This window comes from Lissotriton helveticus, chromosome 10 (assembly GCF_964261635.1).
Source record: "Lissotriton helveticus chromosome 10, aLisHel1.1, whole genome shotgun sequence".
In the NCBI taxonomy this organism is placed as follows: Eukaryota; Metazoa; Chordata; class Amphibia; order Caudata; family Salamandridae; genus Lissotriton; species Lissotriton helveticus.
Genome location: NC_136071.1, coordinates 4133816 through 4148102, shown reverse-complemented (window position 1 = coordinate 4148102; position 14287 = coordinate 4133816). Strand labels below are relative to the sequence as shown.

Below are 14287 nucleotides of genomic sequence, written 5' to 3'. Positions count from 1 at the left end.
TTCAATGTCATTAAGCAGCCCAGCGCTGCGATCTCGGCAAAGCGCTACGTTTTGGAATGTGCAAGCAGAGTAATCTAGGTCACAAAGCAGCCAAGCGCTACTATAATTATGTCAAATCGCTACGTTTTACAATGTCTGAGCAAAGCAAAGAACGTTACCAAGCAGCCAAGCGCTACGGTATTCGATGGCCAGGGAAGCGTGGGGGAGCGGCCGTTGCTGCCAGAGACAGGACGGTCACCATGCTTGTCCTCCACAAACAGTCTCTTTTTAGAATAAGTAGCACAAGCTCTAAATAATGCCTTCTTATCAGACATTGTAAATTTGAAGAAAATGTAAAAGAATCCAAGTTGTAGAGAAAAAACTGAGCAGAGCTCAGAGAAGACTCCTTAGCACAACGTGCGGTAGAAAAATCTGAGGCTCTGAGGCGCTCTCAGGAGGGTTCCATGGGGTGAGGCTATACTGATTAGTTGTTACAGAAAGTTTGGGCTCTTTTACACAAAGAGGTGGATGGGCTACAAAATGAGATGAGGCCTAGGCCTAATTTTTCTCTTTTGTGCCTATTGCTATGGTATTTTTTATTTACCGAGGCTCCCAATCCGACGACGGGGGAATGATACAAAGCATGGGAACCTATGAAAGTTCCAATACTGGGGCAACCCCAGAGATCCTACTTCAGCCAAGAAATATTTTCCGGCTGCCAATCCCTCTCGAAACATCCCCAAACCTCTCCCCAGTGTTTATCTCTGTTCCTTCAACGGTTTTATTTTTTCAGGACGCTGACGACCCTTGACAAAACAAATTCAAAATACTTCTCCTGCTCCTCCATACCAAATTGCAGAAAATTAGAACCTAAAATGGTCGGCTGCACTCATGTCAACACACAACTACAAACTTACAAATTTGGAGAATAATAAGAACAGTTCCGGACCAAACCACTAAATGGGAATGTGCAAAGCATGTGAATCTTGATTGCTCATAAGGTCTCAACGACGGGTCTCCTGAACAGGTACTGCCTTTCAAAAGTAATGTCTAAAACTTTGTCTTGTACCCCCACTTGATCAAGGTGCTACGGAGAACCGTTTCACCGAAGTGCTCTCGTTAAGAAATGAAGGCAGCACTGATACAGGCATCTCAAGATATATTGATTTCAGCCTATGCAGCAAGTCCCCCTTCTTTTAAGATAGCCTTTGCTTTAACACCTTGACCGCGTCGCGAATTCTGCCGCTTTGCTGGCGATTTATTGAGTGGGCGGGGTTTGGACGGCCCTCTGGCCATCCTCCGCACACACCCACTGTGACGTCCGACGCATGGAAGGGGTTAAGCCTGCAATCTTTTTGTAATAAATCCATGAACGTTGCCATCCCGTGCTATATATGCCATCGTACTGTGATCGGATCACTGATGTGTTTCCAATTTTTGTTGGAGTTGTTTAAAAAACTCTGACTTCTGCTAATGTGTCTAGTCACCGATCCATAGTAGGGGTGCCATGCAAAGGAGGGTGGGGCTGTGTGAGCAACTGCATAAATGACCAAATATGTCTTTAGCTCATTTACCAAACAGGCTGGCGATGTATTGTGACCCCTGACCTCCTTATGTTATTGTTATGTTAGATTTATATCGCCCCAAATCACCTACAGGTCTCTAGGCGCTCGGAAATCGATGGAATTTATACAATAACTTCATGCAACACAAAGAGGTAGTGCAGCAGCCAACTTACATTGCACCCAGAACCTTTCCCAAACAGAGAAAAAAAGCATGTAAAAAAGCAACAAACAAAACTGACAGGATCCTGCATAAAAGAAACTCCCATTTACCGTAAAAGGTCTAAAAAAACACAGATCAAATATTGGCTCACCCAGCCTTGCCGTTAAAATCCAAAAAAGAAGATTGTTTTGATCTCAGTTTGAACAGGAATATTGAACTTTTTTGCTGCTCGATCAATTAAACTGAAGAATTTTACTAAGCGATCAGGCGGAGAATCCAGGAAAGGACTGTGAACTGCTCCTTCTAAAGGACCTGAGAATCCTACTCCGGCATAGGCCCACCTGGGAGGTATGCATCTCGTATACTATCATTCAGTCACTATCAGTAGTGTCGACTCCTGGGCTTTTATCACCATTTGAGAAAGTGCCCTCATCGGTCCCCCTGAAGCTTTCCATAATATATCTGTAGGACACTGGGTTAAAGTTTCAGTACCCCCCTGCACTCCTACACACACATTTGCCTGGCTTTTGACGCAACTTTGACTGAGGTGTACTGGATCGCTGTAACTAGGTTCCCAGCACCTGTGTCCTTTACAAAAAAAGGAATCACAATTGCCACCACTTCAGATGACCCGCATACATCCCTAGTAAAAGGTACCTCTTGTACTTAGGGCACAGGATCCACTGGGGCTGCAGCACTGGTTGTGCCACCCCAGAGAGCCCTCACCCAGGCTGCGCAAACTGCCACTGCAGCCTGCATGCCATGGCAAAGTCAAGATGGCACACTGCTTGTGCGCTGTGTCAAGCAGCACTGCCTAATGTATGGGTAAGTCACCCTCTACAGGCCTGAACCGCTCTAAGGCACGGTGACTATAGCTCAGGTGAGGGGATACCTGAATGAGCAGATATGCCCCTAACAATACGGAAGTCTATTCCTTAATATTGTAAGTGCCAAGGAAGCCATAGAGTACATGGGCTGGAAACTCGACAACTCGAGTTCCACAGCACCATGGTGGCTTCACTGAATACATGAGTGTTTGGTACCAAACTCCTCCTCTTAATAAACCCACACTAATGCCAGTGTGGCAATCTTGGTGTGGTCTCTGACCAGCTGTAGGCAGCCGGCCACCACCAGACATGTTTTTGACCCCTTTCCGCTCTCCGACGCCAGAAACAAAGCCCATCCTGGGTGGTGTCGCACCTCCTTCCCAGGCAGGCACAGTGCTCCAGAGAGAGAATCTTTAAAGGCATTGCCGCCTTTGTAATAAAACCCCAGCCTCTGCTGCTAGTAGCAAATGGCATCCCTCGGTTCAAACCCCTACTTTAGGCTGGAGAACTGGCGGGAAAACTTAACGAGAAATGGTGGTGTGCCCCCCTTCGCCAACTCCACCCCTAAGGTGCTGGAGGCGAAGTAAAGCACATTTTTCCATGCGATCATCTTGAAGATGGTGGGACTTATCTAATCTTGGCTAAGGCGATGCGTCCCCCCTCCCCCCACAGGAGGGTGGCATAATAGTGGGTGTAGACACCCCATATAAGGGACCCATTAGTCCCGGTTACTCCCAGTAACGCCCCTAAATCTAGTATTTCAGTGGCTCCCCAGATCCTGAAGGCAGATTCTAATCATTGAGGCGGTATTCAGTATTCTAGATTAACGTATGGTGTTACATTTTAGGAATCCTCCCCTGATGAAGGGCCCGAAAGGCATTGGTCTTGCTATCCAAAAACACGTTCTGAGGCTCGAATGTGACAACAATGAAATGTAATATGATTTCAACGTTCCCAAGGCCTGACAAACGTAAAGAATTATTAAATAAAGATTCAAACTGCCATTAGGATTAAAGTCCAACTCCTTTCAAACATTTTAACCAAGGGAGGGCAGAGTTGGGACGTTTTTGCCTTTTGGGGAAACGCAGCAAAAATGTATATTGCCCACCTCTTGAGCCCAGGGGACGATACCCATCAGCACCCAATACTAGATAATCCGATCGATATTCCAGGATACTAACAGGAGTGAGATTGCCGATCTTTTCGTTCATTAAAAGTGCAGAGGGTCATATATACTGGAAGAGGCCAGAGCAAAAGAGAAAGAAAGTAGTATGTCCTACCTCCACTAACTTGCGAAGCTTCTCCAAGTTGGGTGGTTTGGATCCCTGCAGAACCTTCCAGATGGTGTGATCTTCATCCAACGACACCTCTAGCAGGTCACCTTCCATCATCAGGTCCTCCAGCAGTCGTCGTGAGGATTCAGAGAGCTCCAGTACAGGTCCTTCCAGACGTGGCAGGCAGGAGATGAGGAGATCCAAGTCTAGAAAAGAACAAGGAGTTGCGTCAGAGGAAGAGCATCCACCACATGAAGGGAGTGAGCTGCTCCAAAAAATCTCGGACACATGCAACAAGTCTGTACACCGCTCATAATGCCTAAATCAATTACAGTTTCACCCCTCACAAAATGAGCCAGCATTTGGTGAGAGATCTTGGTGCATCAGAACGGGGGAGAATGCTGTGGTTTGCAGCAGCGTAACGGAAAAAGCAGGACCCTCCTTCATACCACACTGACTAAAAGTGCCATCCCATAACCACTGTAACCATTTTAGGTAACCTGGCACAGACAATACAGTTGAGCGATGTCTAAATCCTATCGACGGAGGAGGGTACGGATGGCTCAACCGGACATGCACAGCGACCGGGAAGCCATGTTCCATGGAAAAAACAAGTTACTTACATGTACACTGTGGTTCTCGAGTACCGAGATCTTTCATAGATTCACATGATTGAATCTTCCCGTAATCATGGTGGAAGTCCCATAGAACTTAATTATGCAGTACTATTAGAAGTTTATTAGGAAGCATTGAGAAAGTACATTTGTAAAACAATCTACATATTTAGAATAGACCCAAACTTCAACCAATCAGAGACCAGCCTCAGACCTCATCTCCCCTGCAGAGCCACCATACCTCAGATTTCGAGAACAAGAGTGACTAAGAGGATAGTCACATGAGGGATAATGTGGCAAGTCGAAAACGGGGCGTTGGGCGGGCCGCAAGTGAATCTATGAAAGATCTCAATATTGGAAAACCACAGTGTACAGGTACGTAAACCATTTATTCTCCAGTATGGAATCTTTCATATTCACATGCTTGAATCAGAACAGCTAGAAGTAATAAAGTTGAAATCATAGTGATAAGGCGAAGATACTTCTTAACACTACTCATTTTTAAGGGAAAACCAAGTTATGTAAATAATCTTTTTACAACCGAGAATCAATATTGAAAATATATCCATATAAATACATTACCTTCTGGAGGTCGCTTGTAGGTAGTTCGAGTTAGGACCCAGTTACCATAGTGTAGTAAAGAGCCCCATTTTGCATGGTTGCCCCCACTTTTTGCCGAACAGTGATGTACTCGGAGTGTGCTCTGGTTCCTGCCAACCACGTACCCAGGGCCTATGTTCTTTCCCTAAACTGTACTGTTACAAAACCCAACCGGCAACTCTCTGGCCACATGCAAGTCCCTTGCAAAAGGTACCATAGGTACCCAGGGCACGGTGGCCAGGGAAGGCCTCGAAGGGCTGCAGCAGGTATTGTGCCACCCTTTGAGGCCCTGCACCTTTACACTCGCACACTGTCGTCTATAAAGACAATCCGGGATTGGTTTTGTGAGCCCCATGAATCTAATTCTATATTCCTCTGATTGAGGGATTCGGATTGAGTTCTCTTCATGAGGTCATAGGACTCAGCATCTGCACCAGAAAGGGTCTGGAGTCTGTCTCTGCAATTACCAGAAAACAGTTCCCAAAGGAGAGCCCCCCAGTGTGACTTCTTCACTTTTATCATTTCACTGGCCCTCTCACAGGCTGAGAACCATTTTGTGATATCACTTCATATTGAAGGAAAATTCCTTTGGGGATTTTAGTATCATAAGATGGCTCTTTATCCTTATTTAGTAAATTGCTGCCACCATGGATGGGTGCTAGGCCCATCTCTGCTCTCTTTCTAGAGCCAGCAACCTGGTTTCTAGATCCAATCTTTTGGTCAGCCTTACTAAAAGGCTGTCCTCAATGTCCTCAGTAAGACCTTGACCTCGGTCACAAGCCTGCATTCTCCCCGGCAGCTCCGTCGCGGAGCCCCTTGCCTGGATGTTCTAGGCTGCTGTTCGCTTGCCTGCAACGACGCGGTAACTGCGCTGAGTATTGTTTCATCGTTCCCTTTTCTCATCATAGTTTCTCAGTGTTGTCTTTGTATTCCACATTGCCGTAATTTTATTTCTCCTCGCTTTGCATTTGTGCCCCATTTCGCTCTGTTTCTGCTATTGGTCCCTGTGTTCACTGCCCTCTCTCCTTGCCGTTCCCTTCTCCCTCTTCCCGCCGCTGATGACCCGCCCCCCTGCCATCGTCCGTTTCCCGCCTCCCAGCTGAGCGCCCCTCCCTTCCATAGCGCCGACCGCTGCACGGTCGCACAGCGGACGCACGCAGTGGGTGCACCGCTGGCGTGCCAAGGGCAAGCCCGTTTGGACCCGTCCGCAGCCAGGAACCCTGGTTCTATGAGGCTCCACCGCTACAACTCTGCCACCCAACACGCACTCAACCCCGGAAGACGAACCGACTGCGAGAGATCTTCGCCAAACACCACCCACGGATAGTTCTTGTGCAGACCCTGCCATAGATCCTTCACCATTGACCAAGCCCCCACTATCGCCGAAGGACCGCCTGATGCACGCACCAACGAAACCCTGACCTGCATCCTCCTCAACGTACACTCCATGCACCGACACACCGTAGAAATCTGGGACCTGATCGACAACCTCTCGCCTGACGTCGCCTTCTTCACGGAAAACGGGACCAACACCACCTCCGGCCCGACATCGCCACTGCCATCCCAAACGGGAAAAACTCTGGAGTCTCTCGGTGACGATCCAGACTTAACGGCGGAAAAAAGAATCTGACGATGGCACCCAAAGGAGGGAACTTCCGCAGGAAGCATGCCGACGTCACAGGAAGTACACCAAAGGGTGGGACGTAGTCGCCCACCTGGGCTACGGAAAAAAAAGGAAAGATTACGATTCCGGACCCAACCACTAAACCGCGGAATAATGCACAGCATAGTGAATCCAGAAAGTCACGCTACAAAACTTCCATCACCGAGCTCGCCACACCATCACCTCCACGGACTACTTCCTACTCTGAGACCTTAACTTCCGCCTCGACAACCGACCCAGACTCCACCACTCTCCTCGAGAACCCGACACACCCTCTACCCCATCTTCACAAGAGGAACAAACATCCGTTTAAGGCACACCACCCAGCCCTCCTGGACGGACCACCACTGCGTCCATTTCACCTTCAACACCAAAGCCGCACCCAAGACCACCCCCCACCCACCACGAAGGAACTGGAGCAAGGTCACAGAGGAACACCTCTACAGCACCCTCCTCAGAGACCCCCCTCCAGCGCTACGACTGACTAACTCTGCAGCCAAAGAATTTCACCGCTGGATCTCCTGCTGTGCCAAGCTTGCACCCGTCCGCCACCCCACCAAACAACGCCCTCTGAAGGCCGCTTGGTTCACCACAGAACTTCAAGAAGCCAGGCTATCATGCAGACACCCAGAGAAAACCTGGTGAAACCAGAAGACCAAGGAAGCACGGAACAACCACAGCAGCGCCCTGAAGGAATACCACCAGCGCATAAGAGACACCAAACGGACCTTCATAAGACACAAAGATCAGACCAATGCGGCCAACGCCAAGAAACTGTTAAACGTCATGCAGCAGTTCACCAAACCCCCCAGCGAAGCCACGGACGTCACACCTTCCCAGGAACTTTTCAACAAGCTCCGCTCCTATTTCCATCTGAAGATCAAGGCCCTCTAGGACAATTTCGGCGAACAGAAGCCGGACACCCCCACCCTCCTCTCCGCCACCGCAGATAAGCCAACCGACACGACCTGGAATACCACCACCATCGAACACCTCACCTGTACTGTAGAGCCATAAACTTTTTGGAAAACTGCAGCAAAAGAACTGGAAAAAAATAGCGATTTAACACAAGTAGCTTGAAAATAATTGTACACAGCTATTTATTTGCTCTGATTATAAAATCTTTTTAATGAATCAGCAGCAAATCGCCCAGGACGGCTTCATCATGTTACAAACTTTGGGGAAAAAGGAGGCATAAGATTTTTTAATTTCTTATTTATTGTCATGCCTGTAGCAATGATTGGAAAACATCGCGCATAATGGTTGGCAAAACAGCTCCTACGGAGAAGGGCGCATGCGCAATGGAGTAGTTTTGTATTTAGTCCCTCCTTAGTGTTTCCTCAATGCTTTGCGTTCGTTTCCGTTTCCGGGGCTTAGCTGTTTCCGGCCGGGTCACGGTGGTGGCGAAAGCGGGTTCGTCGGGTTTCGGCGTCTACGGTACGTTTCATGGCAAGAAGTGATTTCCTCAGTTTCCTCAGTTCGTATTATATTTCTTTTTGCCTAGTCTTGTATGCATTGTTCCTTCCCTCTATGTTTATTTGTTGGTTGGCATTATTCGGAGTCGGACTCACTACGACTTCATGATTCCTTATTTTGTATTTGGAGAGACTACGAGGTCGGAAAGACTTTGGCACATTGTGTGCACGTGTGTTGTATATTAAATACGCTGACCGGCGCTTCCCAGGGTAACCGGCAGTCAGAAAGGAAAAGTCGTGCGGTAACTTTTCCTTCCGTGTTTTGTAAACTTAGAATTCTGGTGTTCAAGCGTATATCAGCGCTTTTCAGGAAGAATAGCATTGAATTCTTCCTTCTTGATACAAGGCTGTGGCTATATGAGGAGAAGTGTTTTGCACTATAAGCAGGGGCACAGTAAGACATTCCTACCAAGTCCCGGTATATGTGTTATACGACAATATTAGGTAAAGAGATTACCTGTTAACACACAAAGATTTATCGTTTATTCAGTAAACAGTCTTTGCATGACCATTTTTGTGTTCAGAAACAATATTCTAGGGTTGATGGTAGATGCGTGAAGAATACATGGATGATAAAGAGTAAAGCCAACCCTGCTTTCATTCCAGGTAGTAAACGTGGGATTTACTTCAGAATAAGTAGAGAGGCATGACTGTGCAGAACGTAGTAATCTATGTTATTTATTTCCACTGCAGCACCTTGTAACCTGATATCCAGACCTTATGACCTCCTGAATAAACGTGTCAGATAAGAAGACGAATTATCTGCTGTCTCTCTCAATCCCCCACCTATCCTTGTTTTGTTCCCCTGTTTTCCCTTTCGGGCACCGCTCTATCTTACCAGTTGTAACATTGCTATCTGGTGTAGGGTGGACCTGGGAGGGGAAGCTGTGGGTCTGGCTTCGGATCCAGGATACTCCTGCGGCAACATTTGGTATTCACGACATTTATTGCCTGTTGACACGATTTAGCTTCAAACTTCTTCTGTCTCTTCTCTACTACAACTAGTCTTCTTAAATTCTAGCTTTAAAATGTTGATCCTCTGTTTTATGAAACATGGTGGTACGCCCACCCCTTTATGATTTTAATTAAATCAAATAAAAGTATTTTGATTGGCATCACCGCGACCATGAAGAAAAAACACGCAGGGGCCCCAACAGACCCCTGCCCACCGAACATATTCCACAGGGCCGCCATCCTCACACCTGAACTAGGACGGACAATCGACGCCTCCTTCAGATCCAGCATCTTCCCCGACGACTGGAAGCGGGCAGAGGTTAAACCCCTCCTCAAGAAGTCAACGGCCAACCCAACGGACCTGAAAAACTACCGGCCCATCTCTCTCCTCCCCTTCACGGCCAGAGTCACCGAGAGACTCCTAAACGCCCAGCTGACCGCCTTCATCTAAGAGAACTCCATCCTGGATCCCTCACAATCTGGATTCCGCAGCATCCGCAGCAACCACAGCAATGAGATCGCCCTCCTCGCCGCCATGGAGGACATCCGCATGCTACTCGACCAGGGAGACACCGCGGCCCTCATCTTCCTAGACCTCTCCGCAGCCTTCGACACCGTCTCACATGGCACGCTCGCACGACAGGGGGATACAAGGAGCCGCCCTCGACTGGATCCAATCTTTCCTTTCCGGCAGAACCCAGAGGATCAGACTCTCTCCCTTCCTCTCCAAACCCACTGACATCAGCTGAGGAGTACCCCAAGGTTCATGGCTCAGCCCAACGCTTTTCAACATCTACATGGCCCCCCCCCTCGCCACCATTGTCAGACAGCATCGGCTCAGCATTGTATCCTACGTCCATGACACCCAGCTCATCCTCTTGCTCACGAAGAACCCCGAAGACACCAGACTCTGCTTCCATGAAGGAATGAAGAACGTCAACGCTTAAAGTACAGAAAATTCCTTGATATTGCTCTCCTGTTGGCCAAAAGAAGGGTGGCATGTCGATGGGGACGAGGAAGAGCCCCGAAGTTCAAGGGCCGACTTACGGATGTCCTTTACTGCCAAGAGCAGACCGCTATTTTTGCTGACATTTAGCCAATATCCAGTAGCCCTAAATATGTATGGGGGCCTTTGACCATCTATCTCCTATCGCGCAGTGAGGGGGACGGTGATTCAACTGTAGATGAGGATCCTAAAGTTGTTTGAGGCAGAAACGGATACTTCACTGTAATGATAAGATGTGATAACTGTTAACTGTTGTAGTTCTGCAACCTGAATTCCCCTCTATGTACAGCTATGGTTCCTATAATGTAGAAGGGCCTCATGTGGTAATCTGATAATATACTCTTCCGAATTATATCTTAATATGAGTTATACCCCAAAATCCGATGCTTACAGCCCTGCCTGTACTGTGTTGTAATAATGATTCTTTGCCTGCTTCCAGATGTGGGTGGCTTGCTCGTCCTCGAATTTGCTGTATTACCTCAAACTATGTATTTTCGTATATATGTATGGAATACGCACTGAAATGAATATGCTACTTACCAGTATGCATCTGTTCTTGGCATGTAGGGCTGCTAACATTCATATCTATAGCATAGATCGCCGCCTAGTGTTGGGTCCGGAGGATTGCACATTGTTGTCCTGGAAGAGTCTTCGAAGTATCACAAGATAGGTGGCTCCTCCCCTGGACTACAGTGCGCATGGGCATCGACTCCATCCCCAGATTGTTTTTAGCGATTGTGGCAGAGATGGAGTGCAATAGTGTAAGCGATGGCCATGCTAGAGATTGAATGCAAGAAAAGTCTGCAGCCGCAACGGGCGCCGGGGAGGAGGGCGAGCGATATGAATGTTAGCAGCCCTACATGCCAAGAACAGATGCATACTGGTAAGTAGCATATTCAGTTCGAGGCATGTGGGCTGCTAAATTCACATCTTATGCATAGAATACATAGCAGTCCCTCCATTAACGGCGGCCGCCCGTGCCAGCTGCAGAAGTCTGAAAAAGTGTTTTAAGAACAGCCTGTCCTACAGCTGCTTGCTGCTTGGAGTGCACATCTACACAGTAATGTTTGGTAAACGTATGTGGTGTAGACCATGTGGCTGCTCTACAAATGTCTTCCAAAGGAATGTTACCCAGAAATGCCATGGAGGCCCCCAGTTTGCGTGTGGAGTGTGCCCTGGGGGGGACCGTTAAAGTGCGCTTAGCCTTCTGATAGCAAATCTGAATACACTTAACGATCCACCTGGCTATTCCTGCTTTGGAAATGGGGTTGCCTTTATGCTGGGGTGAGAAGGCAACAAAGAGTTGCTGTGTCTTTCTGAAATGCTGTGTTCTGTCAATATAGTACATAAGCGCTCTTTTGACATCAAGTGTGTGGAGCATTCTTTCTGCTACTGTTTCTGGGTTTGGAAAGAATGCGGGCAGTTCGATGGTTTGATTGACATGAAACTGTGACACCACCTTTGGAAGAAACTTGGGGTTAGTGCGCAGCACCACCCTGTTTGAAAGAATTTGTATAAATGGCTCTTGGAGTGTGAGCACTTGTAGCTCACTAACACGTCGTAGAGACGTGATGGCAATGAGAAAAGCCACTTTCCATGTGAGGAACTGTATCTCACATGAATGCAGAGGTTCAAAGGGGGGGACCCATCAATCTGGTGAGTACCACATTGAGGTTCCACACTGGAGCTGGTGGTGTTCTTGGAGGAATGACCCGCTTTAGCCCTTCTAGAAATGCTTTAATGGCAGGCACTCTGAAAACAGAGATGCTGCCTGTTTTGGAGATAAGCCGCTATGGCGGATAAGTGTATCCGAATGGAAGCGTATGCTAGATTGCATTTGTAAAGATGTAACAAATAGCAGATGATGTTGGGAGTGGATGCATCTAGCGGGTTGATGTTGTGTTCAGTACAGTAAATGACAAACCGCTTCCATTTTGCTGCATAGCAAGCTCTGGTAGTGGGCTTTCTTGCCTCCCTAATGATGTCCATGCATTCAGGCGGCAAATTAAGGTAGCCAAACTCTAAGACCTCAGGAGCCAGATCGCCAGATTGAGCTGTTGCGGATCTGGATGCTGAATGTCGCCATGGTTCTGCGTCAAGAGCCTGGGTGTGAGGTGCAGCCTTTGATGCGGTACCACGGAGAGGTCTAGAAACGTGGTGTACCATGGTTGGCGAGCCCACGTTGGAGCAACTAGGATGAGAGTCATCGAGTGTTGCTTTAGCTTTCTTGCCACCAGCGGGATGAGAGGCGCTGGGGGAAAAGCGTACGCAAATTTGCCTGACCAGTTCATCCATATCGCATTGCCCTGCGACTGTGGGTGAGGGAACCTGGCAGCAAAGCTTTGGCATTTTGCGTTTTCCCTTGTGGCAAACAGGTCTATCTCTGGATGACCCCACTGCTGGAAGTACGGGTGGAGTACTGATGGATGTAACTCCCACTCGTGCATCTGGTGGCTGTACCTGCTGAGCAGGTCCGCCATCTGATTGTCCTTGCCGGGAGGTGTTCCGCCATGAGGAAGATGTTCCTCTGAATGGCCCACTTCCACATGCTCTGAGCCAGATGAGACAACTGTGGAGTGTGTACCTCCCTGCTTCTGGATGTAGTACATGGCGGTCATGTTGTCCGTCCGGATCAACACGACTTTGTTGCACAAATGTACTTTGAAGGACTTGAGAGCCATGAAGATTGCCATCAGTTCCAAGTAGTTGATGTGCATCTTCTTTTGCTGCGTCGACCATAGTCCCTGCACTGTGTAGTGGAGCACATGAGCCCCCCATCCCTGGAGAGATGCGTCCGTTGTTAGGATAATCTGTGGCACAGGATCCTGGAACGGTCGGCCCTTGCAAAGGTTGTGTGGATTCCACCAATGCAGAGAGCTGAATGCCCGACCCGTCACCAACACTAGGTCGTTCAACTGTCCATGAGCCTGATTCCACTGATGCGCCAAGCATTCTTGGAGCAGACGCATATGCAACCTGGCGTGCGGGACTATGAAGATGCAGGAGGCCATCATGCCTATCAACTGCATGAACACTCTCGCTGGGAGTGAGTGTTGTGGTCTGAACCTTTGGATTAGCGACTGGATGTTGTCGATCCTCGCTGGGTTCGGCTGAGCTGTGGCAGCTAGCGTATTGTCGCGCCCAAACACTGCTGCACATGGGCTGGCTGAAGGTGCGACTTGGGGTAGTTTAGCGAAAACCCCAGACTGTGAAGGAGGTGAATGGTGTGAGACATGTCTGCGGCGCACTGCTGGGCTGACTTTGCTTGAACAACCCAGTCGTCTAGATAAAGGTAGTCATGTATGCTTTGTCTCCGGAGGTGCGCCGCCACTGTCGCCAGACATTTTGTGAACACTCTGGGAGCAGTGGTCACCCCGAAGGGGAGGACCTTGAACTGGTAATGCCGGTTTTGTATGGTGAACCTGAGGTATTTTCTGTGGGATGGGTGGAGCGGTATGTGAAAGTAAGCATCCTTGAGGTCCAAGGTTGCGAGGAAGTCTCCCTGTTGTAACAAGGGAAGAACCTGCTGCAGTGTCAACATGTGGAAGTGTTCTGAAAGAATGTACTGGTTCAAGGGGCGTAGGTCTAGAATCGGTCTGAGTGAGCCGTCCTTTTTGGGGATTAAGAAGTACAGGGAATAAACCCCTGTGCCTTCTTCCTCCACCAGCACGAGCTCTATAGCGCCTTTTTGCAGCATTACCAGAACCTCCTGCTGCAATAAGTGCAAGTGCTCTGCCGACATAGGACGTTGCTTTGTGGGTATGGAACTGTTTGAGTCTCCCCCCGACAGGTGTTGGATGGTCGGGGGGCAGTGACAAGGAGTCACTGTTTGTTGGTGGCAGAGGAACGTGAACTGTTGTTGCCTCTGCCTCTACCTTTGGCACTGTTTCCTCTGTAACCGCCTCTGCCCTGCTTGCTGTACGAGGATTGCGCACCACCTTTATTGAATGGCGTCTGCTGCGACATGTGCCCTCTGCTAACACCTCGATTGCCTGAGCGACGAAAAGTGGACCCTCTAAACTGTTGTGACTGGAGAGCCCCCATGGACTTGGCAGTTTCCGTATCTTTTTTGATCTTCTCCAGGGTGGTGTCTACCTCTGGGCCAAATAATCTGTCTGGATTAACGGGCTGGTTGAGGATAGTAGTTTGTATCTCTGGCTTGAATCCCGA

General features: G+C 48.5%; 1 protein-coding gene across 4 annotated transcripts in view; it reads right to left on the bottom strand.

The window, feature by feature from the left end:
* The window catches only part of KDM5C (lysine demethylase 5C), a 392248-nt gene that overhangs the window by 23107 nt on the left and 354854 nt on the right, over positions 1 to 14287 (bottom strand). For all 4 annotated transcript variants that reach the window (XM_078664512.1, XM_078664511.1, XM_078664513.1 and 1 more), the window contains one exon: positions 3812 to 4011. In XM_078664512.1, the coding sequence (XP_078520638.1) occupies positions 3812 to 4011 (200 nt within the window). The remainder of the gene's footprint in view (positions 1 to 3811; positions 4012 to 14287) is intronic.